The sequence below is a fragment of the Tenebrio molitor genome, chromosome X (assembly GCF_963966145.1).
Source record: "Tenebrio molitor chromosome X, icTenMoli1.1, whole genome shotgun sequence".
Taxonomy (NCBI): domain Eukaryota; kingdom Metazoa; phylum Arthropoda; class Insecta; order Coleoptera; family Tenebrionidae; genus Tenebrio; species Tenebrio molitor.
The window spans coordinates 668,393-689,774 of record NC_091055.1 but is presented as its reverse complement, the minus strand read 5'-3'; the positions used below and the strand labels follow the sequence as shown (position 1 = coordinate 689,774).

General features: G+C 36.1%; 1 protein-coding gene across 3 annotated transcripts in view; it reads left to right on the top strand.

Moving 5' to 3' along the window:
• LOC138140000 (nucleolysin TIAR) overlaps positions 1-21,382 on the top strand; it is a 235,537-nt gene that overhangs the window by 108,248 nt on the left and 105,907 nt on the right. For all 3 annotated transcript variants that reach the window (XM_069060647.1, XM_069060648.1, XM_069060649.1), the window contains exon 2: positions 1,592-1,751. In XM_069060647.1, coding sequence (XP_068916748.1) covers positions 1,592-1,751 — 160 coding nt within the window. The remainder of the gene's footprint in view (positions 1-1,591; positions 1,752-21,382) is intronic.

The window sequence follows — 21,382 nt, the reverse complement described above, 5'->3', positions numbered from 1 at the left end:
ATGACACACCGGTATTGTAACCTATAATAGCTACAGATTTCTCAATGGAAGTTGATGTCAAGGACGGAGATGAGAGAGGGTCAGATAATTAATACGCAAAAATTCTCACCTGCTCGCAAATAAAGCTAAAAAAATGTCTCGACAAAATCACACGAAATGTGAAAGTTTAAAGCCGGCTTAACTTCTACTGGAAAAACAACGACAATATTGTATACACTGATGATCTACCAACATGTTAAATAATTTTATAAAATGAATATGTTGATCAATTTTTTTTTTTGATTTTTTCCTTTGTACAAAGCTGCATCACAGCTCTGATTTATAACTTTGTTTAAAAGTGAATAAAATGTTCAAACAAAATTTTTGGGAAAATGAAATGAAAGGTTGCAACTTTGAACAGTACTGAAAAATTATTAAAATAATCTGTAGCTTTATTAACTGTGAATTTAAACGTGCTACTATTTTTGATTCAATTGGTAAACATATCATCAATTACGTAGTGATGAATTGTTAATTAAACTACGAGCTTCACTTGTTAAATACATAATTATTTAAATTATCCGGAATCAATTAAAGACCACCGTCGGGTCTATTTCGTGTATATTTATTTATCATTTCCAGGGGTTCTAGATTTTTTTTTAAATAATTACCTTTTTATTTGTGTAATTTCGATTTTTTTCTAATTTTTCTGCAAGCATTCGGGGCACTTTTCCAGATTCCGCATTATTATCGGAAATTTTTGTAAATTAAAAATGTTATGTAATTATGTTATCAATACATTTTTTTATACCATATTTTTTAATAAAAGTTCTATTAAATGCTCATTCCTTAATTAATTAATGATTTAGTCATGGCTAACTATAACTCAATTTATGCAATTGCTACGATTTAAGTCTCACGAGTGACTCTAATGTACAGGGTGTCTCAAAATTCGCGAATTCCAAATTCAGAGCGTTGTAGGGGATCACTTCAGTAGTCCAAATATGGAAATAAAAAAAAATCGGGACTCCCCCCACAAAGATACATTGATCTGAAGGTGCACTCTTTGAATTGTGTTTTCTTCAAATACAGGCTCAAAAGAATAGCTTTAATTTGGAATAAAAAAATCTTAAATTTTTGTAATTTTGTCACTGTGGATATGAAAGCTGCTATACATATATTGAACAAAATTAAAGTGCTTATATCTGCTTCAAGAAGAGCGATTTTTTTTTCTAAGTATTTTTCGAGCTCCACTGGGTCCTTCTCTACCACGCTCTGAGTTCGGAATTCGCGAATTTTGAGACACCCTGTATTTGTCAGTGTTTTTCAAAATAAGTATGATGCTCATTGATTCTGTTCTTATCTGGAGTGATCGAATTATGAAATCACCAGATCCGAGTGCAGAGAGTAAGTAAAATGTTAGTAAACATCGTAAGTTCCTTTTCGGGGGTGTCCCAGGTGGAGGGTGGATGCAGCAACCCGAATGCACGAGGAAGTGGTAGTCCGGTTAACACTGTGCCACCTCCAGCGCTGCCGCCACACCGCCGGGGCACGCTTTTGCGGTGAGCTGGCTGTAAAGTGCACTTGATTAATGTGCGGCGGTTGTTTACAGGACATGAAAGGTGGGTGGGCAGCCTCGCCGGGGAACACCGCGCCCGTGAATCCTCCGGCCCTGCTCGCTCTGCAGCCCCTGCTGACGCAGACCAGCACCCCTGTGCAGACCGTGCAGCAGTCGACGACCACCGCGGCCCAACCCAAGCAGGACACCTCCAGTAAGTACCCTCGTAAAAGCGATCGCATCAAAATGCGATATCATCCCCGGATGATGCATGATCGCGTTACGCCCCTAAAACGCGGTCTTCAAGTCGATATGTTACAGATAGCTGGCCGTGACCGCAAATTTACGCAACATCGATTTACTTACGACCTTAAATAAATATCATCCTGTTAGCGTTTTTGCACGTTTTTTATCTAGCGACAATAACGGCGATGGAGCGCCGCCTGAGCCGATCGAAGGGATGCTCATCTCCAAATTTGATCATATGCTCCTTTTATTATCATTGTCTTGAGGATGATACAACACAGAAAACGCACTATTCAAACAAGCGTGGGTGGCACAGGCGTGCCCGAATTACATACGCCCTATTTAATACCCACAAAATAACTCAATCAGAAACAGATCTGCGGACAACACTCATTACAAAAATCATCGGTAATTTGACTCATCAAAATTATGAATCTCTAATGTATTGCCAACAATCACTATTCATTCAGATAATAACAGCTAGAATATTAATCAGGTACTTTTGAACAAATATTGGCAGCTTTGATATTTTTTTCCCCTACTAAGCCCCGAACTCGGAATACGATAATTTTAAGACACCCTGTATAATTTTTTTTTGTAATTAAATTATATAATACGTTGTGTTTATAATGACATTAGCGGATTTACAAAATCTAAATTGACATATTATCTTCTATCAAAAAGCACCTGTATTCAGATATTTGACAAAATTGATGTTTTTATCATTTAAGATACTTAACATAATTTTTATTATCATGTTTTACTTTTGCCTGTCACTATGTATAATAATTAGCACTTTCTAAATAGAAAATATATATTTAGTTATTGTAAAATGCTAAAGAAAGTTCTTATTTCAATTTGACATTTTTAAGTAAAAAAAAAACAGCCGAGATCAATTACATAACGATAACGAAAATAATTTTGAGCGAAATTCTCCTTTTTGCCGAAGGTCTAATTTTTTATTTAAAATAAATTTTTGATAAAACGTATGATTGACGCGATTCGATTCGAGTAAGAGGGTATTTTAAGACACGTCAATGACCTACCGCCCCCGGACCACGGTATTTTTATGACGTTAGGTATCATCTCTAATGTCATATAAATTATAAATAATAAATGTGTTATGTGAAAAATGTTGGTACCCATCGCGTTGTAAAAATACATTCCGTTGAAATTTACGCAGCAGTAAATGTAACTTTATGATCTTCTTCACACATCTTCTTAAGTATCTCTCTAGCGGTGCTCTTAATTCCGAGATACACTAGTCGAAAAAATGTAGTGGCGCCTAGATCTTTGGCGATATTTCGCGGAGTAGTTAATTTGCGGAGGGCCCTGGTGGGCGATAATGAACGGTCCCGTCCAGTCGAACTCGACCGGGAGGAATTTAGCGGTTATGGGAAATGTTTGAACTCGAAAATGTAAATGTGTTCGGTTCGTTTGAATTGTACATATTTAAAACACACGGGAAATGTGAACCGGTATAAACCGATGGCGGAAGTTGTCCTCGAAATTTAGTAGCCGTGGTATTGTCATTAAATGCATGATTAAATTCTCAATCACAACGGAACAACGGAAATTTAGGGATTACTTTATGAATTAAACAGGTAGCAGTTGGGATAAACAATGGTGGATTTTTTGGCGGTGCGCCGGAGTCTCGGAGCAACAAACGCGTAAAATAAACAAGGGATAAATACTTCTAACAAAAACACTTTGAAACAAAGAACATCAGAGATTTGCTCGGTCGATGCCTGCTTTGTATTCTGTGCGATGAAGTGACATACGGGGCCAATTGTGTGTTCGATTGCCGGTCAACGAGGGATGAACGGAGCGACAGACGAGCTGCCGCCAAAATGGGAACCCCAATAGCGCGGAAATGAATGGTTGGCGGCCCTAAACTACGCAACTAGCCCTTCGTTAATGCCGCCGCCGACCGGTATTTCAACTCGCCGCTCCGAGGATACAGCCACCGGCCATCATTAATAGAATACCTGCTCCGCACTCTCCTGATATGTATCCTTTCTTATTTATAGACGACGCAGGACTGCGCTACCCTCGCCCCCGCCCCCAACACTGCGGTTAATTCCCAAACTTCTTTTTCACCACATAAATATTACATTATTTTACGTTATAATTTTAACACGAATTTCTCGAACGTTTCTCCGCAAACGTTTCGCCAAGAGTTAAACAAAAAAAATTACCATTTAGCAACAACGCAATATCCTCTAAATATTATAAACGACACTACTAATGTACTAATGAAAATCCAGAATGTTTCTCCCGTTACGTCACGTGACGATGAAACAACTTATTCGCAATACACATTTTTTTTAAGACGACAAAAAATGTTTCTACTTCAAATACATACACTGACCGGCACAAAAAACGACTCATTATGATTTCTTTAATAAATTATCTTGAAATTATATTTGTGCTTATTTTTCTTGATGATCGGGAGTGCTATGGTCACCATGGCAACCGAATTGTTTTGTTTAAATAAATTACATATTAGAAAATTTGCGCTACTTCCATGTGTTTTTGTCGGTTGATTTACGTGTTAAAAGATTTAATTTGACAATACGAGATACTAATTCAAAATGCTGTTCAAATTTTGGCAATTTTTAATGTTTTGCTTGTCGGATATTTTTTAGCAAAGAATCACTTAAATAACACTTATCAATACAACAAGATATCAAAAAACATTTCTAAGACAATGAATTACTTAATTATACAGGGTGTCTCAGCTAAGACTTTGAAGCCTAATAACTCAGTTATTTTCCAGCGGATTTTTGTGAAATTTAAAATGCAGATATCAAAATGAGTCGTTTTTTGTGCCGGTCAGTGTATTTTGAACCAATCAATCAACCAATCATCATCATACTAAGTATGATGCGCCCAAAAGAATAGAATAACCATATATTTAGAATGACAGACAACAGAGTGGTAAAAATCGTAAGAGACAAGTCACCTAACGGAAGAAGATCAACAGGAAGCCCAAGAAAGAGGTGGTATGAGGACGTCTCAATAAGAGGTTAAGAATCGAAGAAGGAATAAGCAATGTGTCTACTAACAAGAAGGAAGAAGATGGAGAAGAAGAAGAAAACAAAACGCCCGTAATACTTAGGCCCATTTAGTCCATTAACTGCAAAAAGCTAATTCCAGATGATCTAAGATTTTATCTTCCAGTCACTATTCAAGCTCATATGAATATTTAATTATAATTAATGACATTCTAAGAAGACTAGAAATACGTCACATCGAGAGAAAAAAATTGCCACGAATATCAAATACAAAAGATCTAGAGTTTATTTTTGATGGAAACTTTCTTTCATCAAACGTATAGTTTCTAAGGCTTTTGACACACTCTTTTTATATATCTAAAAAAAAATCAGTGATAAGATCTAGACTCGAGTCTGCTGCATTAGTTTGGTTTCCTGTTTGTTCAATACGTCACCTCGTAACAAAATTGAATTTGTTTAGAAATATGTATCTTAAGTGCCGTCTTTAAAGAGAATCTCTTACAAATCTTCTTAAGTATAACATAAATTTATGACAATAAAAATTGCAAAAACTCGCCTATTTGTAACATTAAATGTCTATTTTCGGTAATTGGGAGCAAAGCTATCGAGATTATGAAGTGTCCTTGTTATTTCCGCTATCGTAATGCTTCTCATTTTGCAACAATTATTTTCTCTATTTGATCTGGAATTGATTCGTCGCGTTCCTGGCAGCGCCCTTCGAATAGATCCCGACTTGTTCGACGCCACCAGAGACCGTTCCCGAGACTTTGGAGGGAGGCATGCAAAATCTCGACGCCGCAACAATGGAATTGGAAACTTATCACCATTCCTTACCCATGCGTTCTCCCTTCCAGATGCCTAACAACCATCATAATCTCTCTAATCTAACCTGACCAAATTTATATTTCATTATTTACATCCCGCGCGGAAGGAATCCTTTGTGTGTCTCTATTGATTCAGAGGAGCCTCCATCATCGTTCTGCCGTGCTGTGTGGAAGCAGTCGCATGATTAAAAACTCCTCTAAACGTCATAAATTAAGGACGACCAAGTCAAAGGCAGTGTTCATGTAAACGAAAAAAATAAGCGAACTCTGTAATAAATCAGTGGGAAGTTTATGATGTCACCGGAGCTTTTTAATACTTTCGTGAACGCATACATAAAACAACAACACCATCAAAAATAAACGCTCCAGTAAAAAATGTTCTCCGCTCTATTGATAATAAACAGTAAAGAAAATTGCACGAGAAATCAAAACAGATAGGTCGCGGCACGGAACGGAATTGGGGTTGCAGAAAAAATGCTTTGAAGTTTTGGTGATTAATAATTTCCACAGTTTAGCGAGCGAACTGTTTGGACCGGAACAAACCTCTTGAGGGAGGTCCGATTCTAATCACTGGTTTCGAATCATTCCAAATAGACTATACTAACCCTTGACTATTGCGCTTCCTGTTACCTTTATAAGTCTCTCAAAATCATCCATCTTTGTTTCAAATCACGATAAACGGAAAAGAGCCAGACCTCGTCTCATCAATGTTTTGATAACAAGAGACACAACTGGTATTCCGCACGCGTAATTTCAAACTCAATCATTTGCAATTCACCGATGACCTTCATCTGTTTGCAGATCAAGACACTCATCGTCAGTAGTCAATATCGAAATGTTTATGTCAATAACCGGAGTGTTGTTGATTAATCATGACCCATCCGACTAGTTGTACTAATTTTCTCACCTGTACACATGTCATCATGACCGAAAGATCTCTTCTCTATACACTCCAAATGGCCCAATTTTTCATTGTCGTAAATTTTATTTTCATCAAGCTTAAGAGATGTGACAGCTTCGAAATCACTTTCATTTGAAACAGCTTCGCATTAAAGAGTATTAGTGCCGATACCATTGCACGGTGGGCCGAGAATTTAAAAAAGTGGCCAAAAATGCTTTTTTCCAACTTTGGAATTTTTCTTTAATATTTTGGGGATAGTTAAAGGAAAGGACCCTGCAGCTTTTTCAAGAATACAAAGATCATTAGACAATATCTCTACCTGCGAGGGGCTTGCAAACATGACCCTTTGTAAAGTACCGTTTTAACGGTATTGCGGCTCATTTATTCTCCAACTTTGAGGAGAGACTGTGTGTTTAAAAAGTGATAGTTCAAAGTGAAATTTTTACAGCAGCTTATTTGAGGTTTGTACTTTATTTTAGTATATTGCATGAAGAAGGTTTTCAATTTAAAAACGGAAAGAAGGTTGTTTTATTATAAGGTGTTTATCCAAAACTTTTACAAGTGGATTCAGATTTGTGTAGAGACACAAAAAAAGTCTTACGTTGTCCTGCGTTGCAATAATATGTAGAAAATACCTTAGACATTCCTTTATAACATACAGAAAAATTGTAAGCGCCTTTAAGCGCCTTCTCGAAATTTTGGATTTTGTAGAACGTGCGACGCATATTCCGCGAGCAGCATCGATCAATTTATTGACGCAATCCAACACATTCTCTTGAATAACAATAAAAATAATTTATTTTTAACTATGGCATACGTTTCTTCTTTGAATTATGACTATCCACAATAACATAGAAAATTTGGGTTACTGCATAGTAGAGGCATTCAAATCTGCAAAAAATTTATATTGATTTCCTAGGCAACGAAATGTGTCATATGTGTCATTCGTAACTTCCAAACTGAAGGAGATGGGTCATAAGCGTATTACCAACGTAAGACCATTTTTATTCACCCAACACAGTGTAAAAGTTTGTCGGTCGAATTCGGTTACACCTTGTATGTACAGTTGGCTTCAAAAAAAACGGGAAATAAAATTTGACCTAATGTGAACTGAAAAGTTAATTTGTCAAATTTTTGTAAATTTGTGTCTGTTTGACAGTAGTATTTCTGACACATAAGTGCAGTTTTTTAACCTAAATTCTAAAAGGCCGTTTCAAACTAAAAATTTAATAAAATCTGACAGAACTTTTTCTGACAGTTCCCGTTTTTTTGAAGCCAACCACATAGTTCATTTACTTATTTATTTATTTATTTATTTCGTTTAAGTTATTATTCGCGTTCCAACTATACACAATGTTGACAAGAAAACAAGTCTTTGACATTTTATACAAGAAAAAGGGAGAAGGACGTTCTAAACGCACGGAACATCTTTATAATCATCTGATTAAACACTTCGGGATAGAAAATGATGAAAATATAATGAGACGATTGAAGGCGTTTAATTACAAATTCTGCCACTCAGTTTATTCACGGATTGATAAGTGTGGCCGCAAGATTGAACGTTTTCAGAAAGAAAATGAAGGCTGGCTTAACCAGCCCTTTAATTTTGAGACCAAATTCCACCAGACTCAAAGCGATGACGAAAATACTGACGATCAACAACCAAGTACGTCAACAGGTAGAGGCGGAGCACGCGATCGCCCTAAAGTAGCATTTAGTGAAGGCAGTTCAAGGACCAAGAGAAGAAGAGCTGCTGAACTTTCTCAAAAGTTCGAAGCTGAGGAGCTTACTTTGGCGGCTAAGAAAGGCCTGAAACAGGAAGGAAATCCGAGTGCCGCAAGGCTGATTTCAGAGGCGGTTTTTACTACCCCTACTAGACCTCAAAGAATGTTAAAGGCTTGGGATTCAAGCCAAAAGACTCAAAGTATTGTGCCTCTTACACCTGACCAGGCCCTGTCACTGATGGTGGAGACCAAAGAAAGCAAACACTCATATTTAATCACTGCGATGACGAAAATACTGACGATCAACAACCAAGTACGTCAACAGGTAGAGGCGGAGCACGCGATCGCCCTAAAGTAGCATTTAGTGAAGGCAGTTCAAGGACCAAGAGAAGAAGAGCTGCTGAACTTTCTCAAAAGTTCGAAGCTGAGGAGCTTACTTTGGCGGCTAAGAAAGGCCTGAAACAGGAGGGAAATCCGACCAGGCCCTGTCACTGATGGTGGAGACCAAAGAAAGCAAACACTCATATTTAATACACAGAGCGACAGCAAAAAATCAATTCGCAGATATTTATCCATCTTATCATAAGATTAGAGATGCCAAATCGCGCTGCTATCCAAATAAAGAAGGCCAAACTTTAACAGAAACTTCGGCTGAAATTCGCCTGCAGGATCTTCTTGACCACACTACACGCCAGATCCTGGACTTACAGAAACCAGTTATAGAAAACCTATCTCACGATGATGATTTGAACAATATAACTTTGTTGATTAAATGGGGCTGTGATGGAAGCACGGGCCATTCGCAATATAAACAAGTTTTTTCAGAATCCGGACTTGGTGATGGCGATATGTTCTTGACGTCACTAGTTCCTTTACAGTTATATAGTGAAAAGCCAGGTGGAGATAAAGTAATAATTTGGCAAAATCCACGACCGTCCTCTACTAGATTTTGTAGACCCATAAGGTTCCAATTCAAGAAGGAAACGACGGAATTAACAGTTCAAGAAACAACTGATATTGAAGAACAAATCAGCCGTCTTATTCCAACGAAATATATTACAGACCAAAATCGAGAACTGTCTGTGTCATATATCTGCGCAGTGACCATGATAAATGGCAAGGTGTGCAATGTCCTTTCAGATACTTCGTCTGCGCAGACCTGTTACATTTGTAAGGCTACTCCGAGGCAGATGAACCTCATCCATGAAGTTATGGAGCTACCGGTAAACGAAGAAGTACTACGATTTGGATTATCTTCGCTTCATGCCTGGATCAGATGCTTCGAGTGCTTATTACATATTTCGTATAGATTAGGGATCAATACATGGCAAGTACGAGGTCAACAAAACAAGGACATTTTCGAACAAAGAAAGAAAAAAATTCAGGCAGATTTTCGCGATAAAATGGGATTGCTTGTCGATATCCCAAAAAGTGGCGGCAGCGGAACTACAAACGATGGAAACACAGCCAGAAGGTTTTTTGCCGCTGCCTCCCAAACAGCATCAATTACTGGGTTATCTGAACACCTTATTAAAAGATTTGGAGTCATACTCCGTACATTGTCTTGCGGATACGCAATTGATGTAGAGGCAGGCTTTTAAAGAATATGCTTTGCAAACGGCAAGACTTTATGTTGATACCTATCCCTGGTATTATATGCCAGCCTCTGTTCACAAAATATTGATTCATGGGGCGATTATAATTACGGAAGCAATGTTGCCCATTGGCCAATTATCAGAAGAAGCCCAGGAGTCAAGAAATAAAGACCTGAAGCAGTTTAGAGAGTTCCACGCGCGTAAAATGTCTAGAGTATCAACCAATGAAGATTTATTAAATAGGTTGTTTATTACATCAGATCCACTTATTTCATCATTGCGGCAGCTACCCCCCAGAAAAAGTTCAACAATTTGTAAAGAAGTTTTGTCTTTATTGGAAAAGCCTTCAATAGAAAGTTCATCCCAAGAAGCAGCTGGCACGTCTACGTCAAGAAATTTGGAATCTGAATCTGAGGAAAGCAATTCCTCGTCAGAAAGTGGCAGCGAATGAATAACATTCCTGCGTATTTTATATTTTTTAAATTAATTTTTACGTATGTATTATATATGGCGATTTTAAGCAATTAAAATCAAAATCAGATTTTTATTACCATTCTTCTAAAAAAACCATCCCTCAAAATCAACCCTTTCTATTTTAAATTTTTTTCATTAATTTTTCCGTGTTATTTAGGACAAAGTTAACCCATTAAAATCAAAATCAGAATTTTGGCCATATTTTCGTATTTCCGGCCCACTGTGCATTGGGTGAATTATTAAATAAAAAGACGACGAGATCCGAAGATGCGGATCGTTATTTAAGACAGTACAGAGTGAAAATATATTGGGATGATGGTCTGCAAGAGGAGCTGCCAAATCGCGGAAACCAATTCAGCATTTCGATAATAAAAATAGTTGAAAAAATGCACCGGCTTGATTCAGAATGACGCAAATATTCGATACTGTTATTGTTGAATTTTTCAGTCAGGAACTAGTAATAAACAATCAATATTTTATAAAGAAACAAATGGTATAAATTGAATGTAGAAACGGTGGAAGGAAACGACATGAAGCATCGACAAAATTTAAGAGTAACACTGTGCGAAATGACATGTATTCTGTCAGTGTCAACACCGATCATGACAACAAACGAAATTGGCTTTCTGCGAATTCAGCTATGAGGAAATATGTAAAGCATGCTCGTTCTACATGTGTCAATTAAGATTTCATTGTCCGAATAAATTACACATCAACTAAACTATTCTCATTAAAATTTATTTTAAAAGGTAACTCCTTTCTACAACGAAATGCACTCAAAATGATTCAAACAAATACCTAACAGGAACATTTCATTTAAATAAGTGTAAACACATGCTAATGGAGCGTTAACATAAATTAATTAACTAATGTGGAATTTTTACAGAGAGATATTTTTGATTCCGGAAAATAGATAATAGCAAAGACGTGTGGAAATAGTTATTTACGAACCGAGTGCGAGAAGACATTTTTCGCACATTAGCGCATTATTTGCGCGAATGTGCCGAATACGTCTTCGCGCATTGAGGTTTGAAACGAACATTAGCATTTTTAAATTATTACCCAATAGTTTCCAATTTAGTGAATTTAGGCGCTTGCCCAAGTGTCATTCGAATTAATAGCAATTTATTTTCATTCTTTCGAAATTTTCAATATCCAAATTGGAGAAATGACGTTTTGTAAAGCAGATTTTATTATTATCAAGTCAAATTATTTTCAGAATGCTCAAAAAGGCCAATGCTTTTTGGATGATTTTGAAACACAAGTGCGCCAAATCTACGTTCGAAGTTAACTGTTGCGTTTGCGAAATGTCATTTTGAAGTTAGTCAGTGCAAAATGGAATGGTTATTTACATTACAAATGCGGTAGGCTACATTTTACAGCGCCAGGTTTTTAGATTGAAACACGACCGCGCAGCGGGAGTGTTTTAACAAAAACCGAGCGATGTAAAATGCCTACCGCATTAGTAATGTATTAATCTTTTTGGCCGTCGACCCATTAACTACTTGTTTTCTCAAGTTTGAAATTTGTTGTAACCAATAATTTTGCAAAACCTGATTTTATTTATGATAAGCTAACAGTTTTTTTGGAGGTCCCTGAAAGCTTAAAATTTTCGCGTTGGTTTACACACTCCGTGCGGTAAAATGACAGATAGTTTGATTAGTGTGTAAAAATCAAGATACCGTAGCTGTTCAAAATGTGTAAACATGTCATTTAAAGTTGAGGAGGCAAAAATATTATATTTTTTAAGTGACATAGTTACTGAAAATATTGAAAAAGTTTGTTGAAATATGTATTGAAATTTTTTTGGGGCACAACGAGCGAGCTGATGTGTTAACGACAGTGCGATTTGTTAAAAAAAAACTTAAAAATTTAAGACAAAGTTTAGTGAAATCAGTTAACGATAAAAGAAAATGGATTTTGCTCTAGATCCTATAAATATTTAAAATGTCAAGTTGCAATAATAAATTCAAAATTGAAATTACCCTTCCTCTCAAAGTAAACTACAATCTGAAAGTTGTACGGTAGTGTAATAATGGCAAGTTATGTATTTTGTTATAAGGACACGAGTGCTCCTTTCCTGGAGTTTAAAAAATTCTTGTCGGATTTAATCATAAAATTTTCCAGGGGGTATCAACGATTGATGCCCGTACCTTATATAATAAATTTATGTGAAATAATAAAAAAGTTTGTGTGGAAGTTGTAGCTCGGCAACTCTCAAAAATTCCTATGTGCCGCTTCCTGTTTTAATAAGTTGGGAGTCTTTGTCGAAATTCGGTAAAAAGTGAAATTTATTTAGCGAACGAGGAACAGTATGAAGGTGCATCATCATTATGCGCTGCAGTATCGACAGTTTTTGCTTAAGCGCGGTGAAATTTGAAGAGAAGCTTGCTAAATATGATCTGGTTGGGAAGGTAGCGAGCTAGAAACAAGTCGGGAGATGTAGGGCGTTATTTAACAATATGAAAGAGCTAAGAGCATAACAAGTGAGTTAAGGGTGGCTTCTAGTCTACACGTAACGGTTCTGCTTTCGCGTGTTCACGCTTTGAAAACTTGGGTTATCTCCGTGTTGTAATTATGGAATGATACCTGATCCCTTACCGAATTTCAGCCGTTTCGGTTCAGCAGCTCACGCCGCGGAAACTGCTCCGTTTAAATAGGATAATTGTTTATCAAAATTAATTTAACCAGCCATTGAGTCGAGAAAGGGATGTAGCCAGGTGCGAACCTGAAATACCGTTGCATGTGTTTGCGGAATGTTGCCTCTTTTTACAGTAATTGAAATGGTTTGTTTGCATAATAAAATTAGTCCAAAGTGAATTTAAATGCGGGTCCTTATTAGGAATGTTGTTAACAAACAGCATATAAAATGTACAAAGTAAAGCGAATTACAAAGAAAATTAGGAAAAGGGATAACAACGTAAAATAGAAGTCCCCATCAAAATTGGATCGGACAGAAAGCAGCGGAGCAAGATATAGAAGGCAAAAGTAAAGTAAGGATTTGAGCTGTGCTAAGCAACTAAATAGCCCGAGTGATTTGTAAATGCCCAGGAGACATCACCCTGCTAATCACCCCATAAGAACGGACCTTTGCGAGCGCAATCCCTAATCTAGGACTTTACGTGCATTGTCTTGCTCATTTGATTATCGAAAAATGAACCCACCCCACCGTGTCCATACTCGTTCGTACATAATTAACGCGCTTCGCAATATTGAATTATTAATAACAGCCGAGATTCACCCCAACAAACTTTCAAAGCTCGCGTTTAAAACAACAAAAAGTAATACCACCGTTACGTAAAAATTGCGCTACTTCATCTAGTCGATTTTTTTATAGTCCGCCATGATTAGAGAACTTCCTTTGAGCTTTATTTATTTTCAAACTTTCCCAAACAAAACAATTTTTCTTTCTCTTTAAATAAAAGATTCATCGATGTATACTTCTGAACCGTTAATTATTAATGAAGCTTTGCTATTGAATTTTTTAATATTAATATTGCATAACACAATAAGAAGCTATCCCTAAAAATTTTTTCAAAGGTAAAAAGCTCGTTCCGAGCCACGTATTGTAATTAAAATTTCAAATATTCATAAAGTCCATCTTCGAGAAAACAAAAATAGTCGAAAATAGAAATTAATTTTTTGTTCGTTAATCTTCAAGTGGATTTTCATGTTTTTTTTTTCTCAAAGGGACGTTTTACAAACAAGTCAACACGTTTGATAAAAATATCTCAAGATTTCTCAAACGGAGCGTATTTGATTGAATTTGTCACCATATCTTCACCTACTTCGAGTCTCACCTTCGATTTTTGTTCTACACGAAATTAGTGTCACTCTTGACAGTCATCTTGTTCAAAACGATCACAGATTTTCGTCGAGATTAATTGGTACATGGTGCAACAATTAATTCTGCTCGACATGTTTTAATTTTCTTGAACCGACCGATGCGTACATTCTATGTCGACTTTTGTGGTTAAAAAGCATAAAATAATCAAAGTAATTTTCAAATATTGTTTAAATTCGGACTGAACTTTTCCGCTCTCGTGATGTATTCTTGAAAAGCTGAAACCGCACAGTGTAAATTATTTATGGCAAAATTTCAAACTTCTCAAGTCGTTGGAGAGCTATCCTGAAACAATTCCACTAGACCCTCTAGAATCTCGCCCATATTCGCAGTAGTGATCCAATTACATTTGATACTTGATATCCACAAATCTCTCAAAGTTTACTGTATCAAACCCTCCTCGTGCCAAAAGCTTAGAGGTGTCGGCAAAAGCACCAAAAATAATAAGTTTCGTCAATATTGAAACGCGTTTCATTCGAATATTTTTAAAAGTGTAAGCTGCACGACGACTAAAAATGTAACATGTCCATGCGTCATTATTATTTCCTTTCATTCCTTGAGGCAACTACCGAACAATACCAGCAGAAGTTGAGAAAACCGGTCAACCTCATTAGTAGGTATTTGTTCTGTCTCACTCCGATTTTCTCTCGCTCACTTTACGAACTATCATTTTTATCATTATTATCAGTTAGTGTCCAGTTGTGTAAGAAAATAAATGGGAACCTGAAATGTCACACGAGTAATGGCACGTGATAACTTCTAACAATCATTAAATTAATACATACTTCTCGTTCTGGCGTTTCGCAAGGTTACAGTTTAAGATCGGTGCTACTTATTTTATTTCATTTACAACATCTAATGTTATTTATCATAAGCAGAGACCGGCAAAAAATGGTTAAACGCTAGCGAATAACTCCCACCACAAGACCCTCAGTGTCGGCGCGCTCTATTAGTGGAGTAAAATCGGACTGCAACTATGACTCTTATTAGTGATTCAAAGGTATAACTAAATGAGACCTATCCTATCTTGTAAAGGACATTTTGGGGCATAAGGAATGGTCATCTACAACTTAGGCCGTGTACTTTTTGGGAAAATAATTTTTTTATTCGACGGGCAGAAATAACCTGGAACTTTAAATTTACCTATTTTAAATGCTTCCTTCGTCATCCTCATTCTCATGTAAACAAGAAACATTGTTCAATTCTCTGTTGACAAAATCAAAAATTGGTTTTACTCATCCGAGATATAATTTTTGAATTCGCAATTGACACGCAAACAATTCATTTGGCGAACTCAAAGCTACCAAGCCACTGCACTAGTGGTGGGAGGCGAAAACCCTTTTCCGCCGGTCTCTGCTAATAAGAGTCATAAGTAACAATTTTCCCTAAACGTTTGTCCAACTGTTATGTAAAATTCAGGTTTTAATCCTGTCAACTTACCATTTTTATATGCAAAATATTTTTATTCTGATAGTGTCGATAAATTGTGGGGTGCGTGTATTTTTTGTTGAGCAAGTCGTGAAATTTTAAATGGGAAGATTACTTAGGGAATGGAGTCGGTAGTGATTTTGAAAGTTGTGTAAAATACATCGTCGTAAAATATTAAAGGCAATTATCTTGGGGCATGTGTTAGGTTTATGGTGCGATGAAATTTGTCAGTGCGTTAAAAAAATTGAACGATCCGCGTGCAAAGAGGTAGAAAAGTACGGATTGGGATTTGAAAGTGGCGGATGCGCCGGTTTTTTTTTTCATTATTTATCGATATAAATAATTTATGGCGGAGGTATTATGGATGGCTGCGTTGTTTTTCGAATAATAACGCAGCAGTTATTAATGCAAATTGAACATTATTTATCAATACAAATGCGTGTCGTATGTTTTGTGTAGCAGGAGCGATTTATTATTATTTGTCTATCGGTGATCGGCGGTGTTACAAATGAACAACGTTTATCGACAAGTGCGTTGTTTTGCATTTGTAAATTCCGCGCATTCTTGGCGGGCCGTTAAGAAAGCTCATTTTCGTCGGGAAGAGTGCGCCTTGACAGGACCGAGAGCAACTAGGTTGACAAGTCGGTGACGTCCGCAAATCCGACTTAGCTGGCAAAGGCGAAAACTCAAAATCCTACACGCTTTACTGCCAGCAGAAGACGTTTACACAAGAATTTCGCTCCGCGCCAGTCACTTTTATTAGCGTCGTTTTACTTTAAACTACCGCAAGGCTTCTCCCAAAATGCGCCCTTATCAAGGTGAAATAACGCCGAATACGGCCTCCAGCCCGAATCAAAACGCGTAATAAGCATAATTAGCGACGATTAAGGGTGAGAACGTCTCACCACACGCACACAATCGACTTTCGGCCGCTCCATCTGAAGGGATGACGCCACGCCGTTTGTTTTGTCCGTTTTGTCGGAACTGAATGAAAGAGTTTAATAAGGCCGTGGCGAGGCGGCATCTGGTGCAAAGTGGGCAGTCGACGATGTCGCAACTCCGATGATTAGAAGACGTCATCGAGCCAACGAACTGGGGCTCACGAGCCCCGCATCCGTGCAATTTGAGCTTTTGATGTGTTCGCTCCCGCCCGGTGGGGGTGTTACTCTGTTCTTGTTATGCTGACATATGTGCGTCTAATAATTAAACATAACTTACGCACCACCGATGAACGTTGCCGCAGAAATTCCCCAACAAGGTGACAAATTGTTGCCGACGCCAACACCCGAATCCTTAAATCGATAAACTTCCCCAATTTTTAATTTTCAATTTTAATTGATTTTTTCTTTAACCCGATTAATTGACCGCCGACACCTCTACAGTGAGTTTTTTTTAAGAGTGGACATAGAGTTTTACATGCTAATTTTTCAACCCCCTGTTAACTTTTCTTTTTATGAAAATTACAAAACCTAGCGTTGTTTTTAGATGAAACAATAATATTATCTACTCGTATACTTCATTTTGTAATACTTAAATGGTTGTAATAGACAATTTACAAACAAAATGTTATTTGCAAAAAATAGTTTGAACATTACTTTTAAAACGGTAGATTCATTATTATGTTATAAAAGGTTTCATTCATTTTTCGATAAAGCCTTTACTCTTTACTGTGACGTCACGATCAAAAACAATAATTGTGTTCTAGATGGCAATGCCTGGCGCTACATTTTAACGCACTGTTGCCAGATAGTCAGCTCCATGATTGCCAAGTCGCATGATACGAATTATAAAATTCTCGTCGCGAAATGAAATGACAAAATTATTCGCTGCTAGTTATCCGACCAGCAGGCTTAAAAAGTTCGTCGTGTGGGCAGTTAATGACAAAAAGTTGACACTTTGCTAAATCGATTGGTCATGTATAGGTGAACTTCCAAAAAAAACCGTTCAAAAATTGTCGTGTGCAAAAGGGCGTTACTCAAAATTTTCGGGTTACGTAGCTTATCGGATAGCCGGTGTTCAAGTATTTTTTTTGGTAGAAACTTTGTAATATTTTCTGTAGCCGTTTGGTTGTAAAAAAATAAACAATTTTCAAAAAAGTATTGGGTCTTATGGAAAGAATTAAATTCAAATGGCTGTATCTCTGTTCGACGCTCGCCAAAAATTCGTTCATTTTGCCGTGTTTTTTCGTTTCTCATTCCATTGCTCGAAAACTAAGCCTCAAATCAAAAAAATGTATTCTTTAAAAATTAAAAACAGACATTCTCTGATTGCGATGGTGTTTATTATTATAATTTTGAGGGAATATTAATCAAGTTATGATTAAAAAACTAAAGTTGCAACAAAATCTCTTAGGGCTAATAACCGTAAACATCGATCACCCTCCCGCACCGCTCTGTTCCCGCGCTCGGCCTTTGCCCAAGACCTACCGAAACAATTATTTTGTTCATAATATTTTTTACATTATAGTGCTTTTTTTTAACAATTGTCAATGTCAAAATTTCCTTAAAGACCAGGCTGTACCACCCTAAAACCCTTCAATTCGGAACACCTGTATTGTAAAATCTCTCTAGATCAGGTTTGAGGTTTTATCAATAACTAGAGGTCGCAATTCGACCGTTATTCATTAAATTTTTAAGTTTGAACGTTTTTGAGGTTTTTTTTTATCAGACTATTCCTCTGTAATCATTGCATATAATTTTTTTGAATTTTGTTCTGTTACGTCAGCTGCGAGCGTGTAGAAATACGTCATTATGCATTAACTTTCTAGTTATTTGAAAAATACGAACGATAGGAAAAATGAGGTATAGCTTGGCTATATTTAAAAAACGATAACGCGTTTTTTGACATTTCCTTGTTTTTTTTTTTTACTGCTATACTGGCGAGGTTTCGCCAAGGCTACACAGTTAATTTGCCTATCTTTTTCAAATTATATAAAATTTAAATAAAACATTAATACAAAAAGGTTTAGCCTTTGAAACATTTGGTCGTTGATGCAAAGAAGCCATCGATTTCATTAATGTCATCGGAAACCGACTTATTGCGGAATCAGGCGATTCAAAATCAAAGAAATTCCTTTTTGAGAGGATTTTCCTTGCCATTCAGCGTGGAAACGCCACAAGCATTCGGTGCACTTTTCCAGATTCCGCATTATTATCGGAAATTTTTGTATTTTCAAACAAAAATGTTATGTACTTATAATCCAATTTGTAAATGAAAAAATTAAAGTAAAAAGAAAGTATCTATCTATCGTTTCAAGGGTGGCATCGTATCTGAGTAGTGAGAAAGCAGAAATTTTCATTTTAAATTACAAATATGTATAAAAATGGTGTAAGTGCCGGAAAAGATTGAAGAAAGACTAAAGAAATAAATAAATACTGATTAAGAAGAGACATGTTGCTTCGTGACACACGTGAAGTTCAAAAATTGTGTTTTAAAATGAGAAAAATGGACATTTTTTGTCTTCACGATGATAAAGTGAAATTATAAATAGAAACAATACTAGACGCGCGCCGAGGAAATTTCTGAATGAAAACAATTAACATTCCGAGTATGTAGTTATGTTAAAGAATTCAAAAAATCTAAGAACTGTTTTTGATAGAATTTTCTTAAAGAACATGTTTTGGAAAAATAGAAAAGAATACATCTCATTCTTTAATATTAATCATGACAAATGCCATTTTTTTTCTTTTACGAGAAAGACAAAAATTCATTCTGATACGTGATAAGTAACTTATCATATGTGAAAGCTAGTTGCATTAAAATCCCAGAAAACATTGACAGGATTTTTTATAAACATTTAATTTATTGGATTATTAACGTTCTGATAAAGGTAGTGAAAATGGAAACGGATATACTTTAACTGAATTCGGCTCTTACCGAAACATAACATATACCTAGTCAGCCTTGTGTAATTAAATCACCTTGTACAGAGTGTTTCATCTGAAGCACCCCTTTCACGAGATGAAATTCGCACTAAAACACCCACCACCGTACACACTTTATCTTCTGATTAAACTTAATTACTATACGAGCAAATTAATAATTCTTTGCATTTATATTCGGATTTTACGAAATAAACAGCATTTGGGTGTGATACTACTAAGGAATTCTCTTTATGTACTCCAGCCTTGCTCATTTCGACTTCAGCAACGCCTATTTAAATTTATTTATGATCATTCTTGAATTATAAATCGCTAAGAAATTGGCCCCGGAAAATTATACAATTATTTCGAGAGCACACACGCAAGGATGTTGTTAAATATAAAAAATACTTTTTAAGGCAAATTTCACACTCAATTACCTATTTTTAATGGAATGTTGCCTCTACGCATTATATCGTAATCTTGTAAGCCGATTAAATTTAATACAAAAAAAAAAACACGAAGCAATTTAGTTGTTATAATGTCATATAATTTTATATCATCGAAAATGAAATTGTCGAAGATATCTGTGGGTGACGTTTCTAAATTGATTTATGCATGTTCACTTCGCCATATTGATTTTCTACAATCAAAAATCAAAAAGAAACTCTACGAAACACAAATAAAATTTTAATATAAACTCCCCTCACAGATTTAAAACGTTTCTGAACATGTTATTTAGTTTTGTTTGTTGCTTGATGCCATGCCAATTTCGCTCTGTGAAAGCAGAGACGACATGAGCTTTAGGCACTTTAATTCAATTTAAAACAATACAGCGTTAAAAACCATGCCACATTCTATTCTCCACCACATATTCTTTTTTCTTTTAAGGTGAGTGAATAGCCTTACATTGTGATTTAATTTCGGCCAATTTAATAATATTCCGCAACTCTCACCCCACAAAAGCTCAATTCAACCACTCAAAAAGCAATTTTTTTCCTCTGACAAATGTCACGATGTTCCTCGAGCTTAATGGATAAATAATACATAATAATTTGGGAAATGAGTGTAACGAAACAAGCCGTCGAGACGAAATGGAAACAATTGGAGATTTCAAAATAACCATAATAAAGTGGAAAATGTTTAGGTTTCCGCTTGAAATTGCAAAATAAATAGAAAAAATCATAAATAAACAAACAAGAAAGTGAAATTATCTGGAAGATAAGATACCTACTTGAAAGACGAATTTTGAACAGGAATTCTGCTAATGCATGCGGAATATAAAACGCCGCTCTTCTAGGAATGTATCTATAAAGGAATTGATTAAAATTTTTCCCGTCGTGTTTAGGGACTGTTTACACAAAACTAAATATATTTACGTTAAAAAGCGACTCCGGCTAAAGTTAATTAAATTTGTTTGCTCCAATAATAAATTTATTTATTTCTCAACTCTCTTTCCTTACATAACTGTGATCCCCTTAATTTAAATCAACATATTTTATCGATTTACACCATTAATTTTGAATCCTGAAAATTTTTGGTATACAGGATGTCCCTGAAATGCACGCCAAAATTTTAACCACGAGCTACTGGCTTCATGAAGAACTCGAAAAAAATATTTAAAAAATTATGTTTAGAGCTTTGTTATTTTCTTATTCTGCACGAAACCAAATAATTATGTATAAAGTGTATATTTTCAACAACGTCCCTTTATCCCGACGTTTTAAAAAATACTTCGAACGCGTTGGTTAAAATTTTAGGCGCCACAGCTATCGAACTGTATATTGTTCATTGTCGTATTGCAGAGATCTGCCACTATATTCCGGAGCTTTTATTTCCGATGCGATCCGGTCGTGCGGGTGACCAGTATTAGTGCCGTGCTCGCGTTTAAACTCTGCAATTATCCATAAAAAAGCTTGTAAATTATAAAAA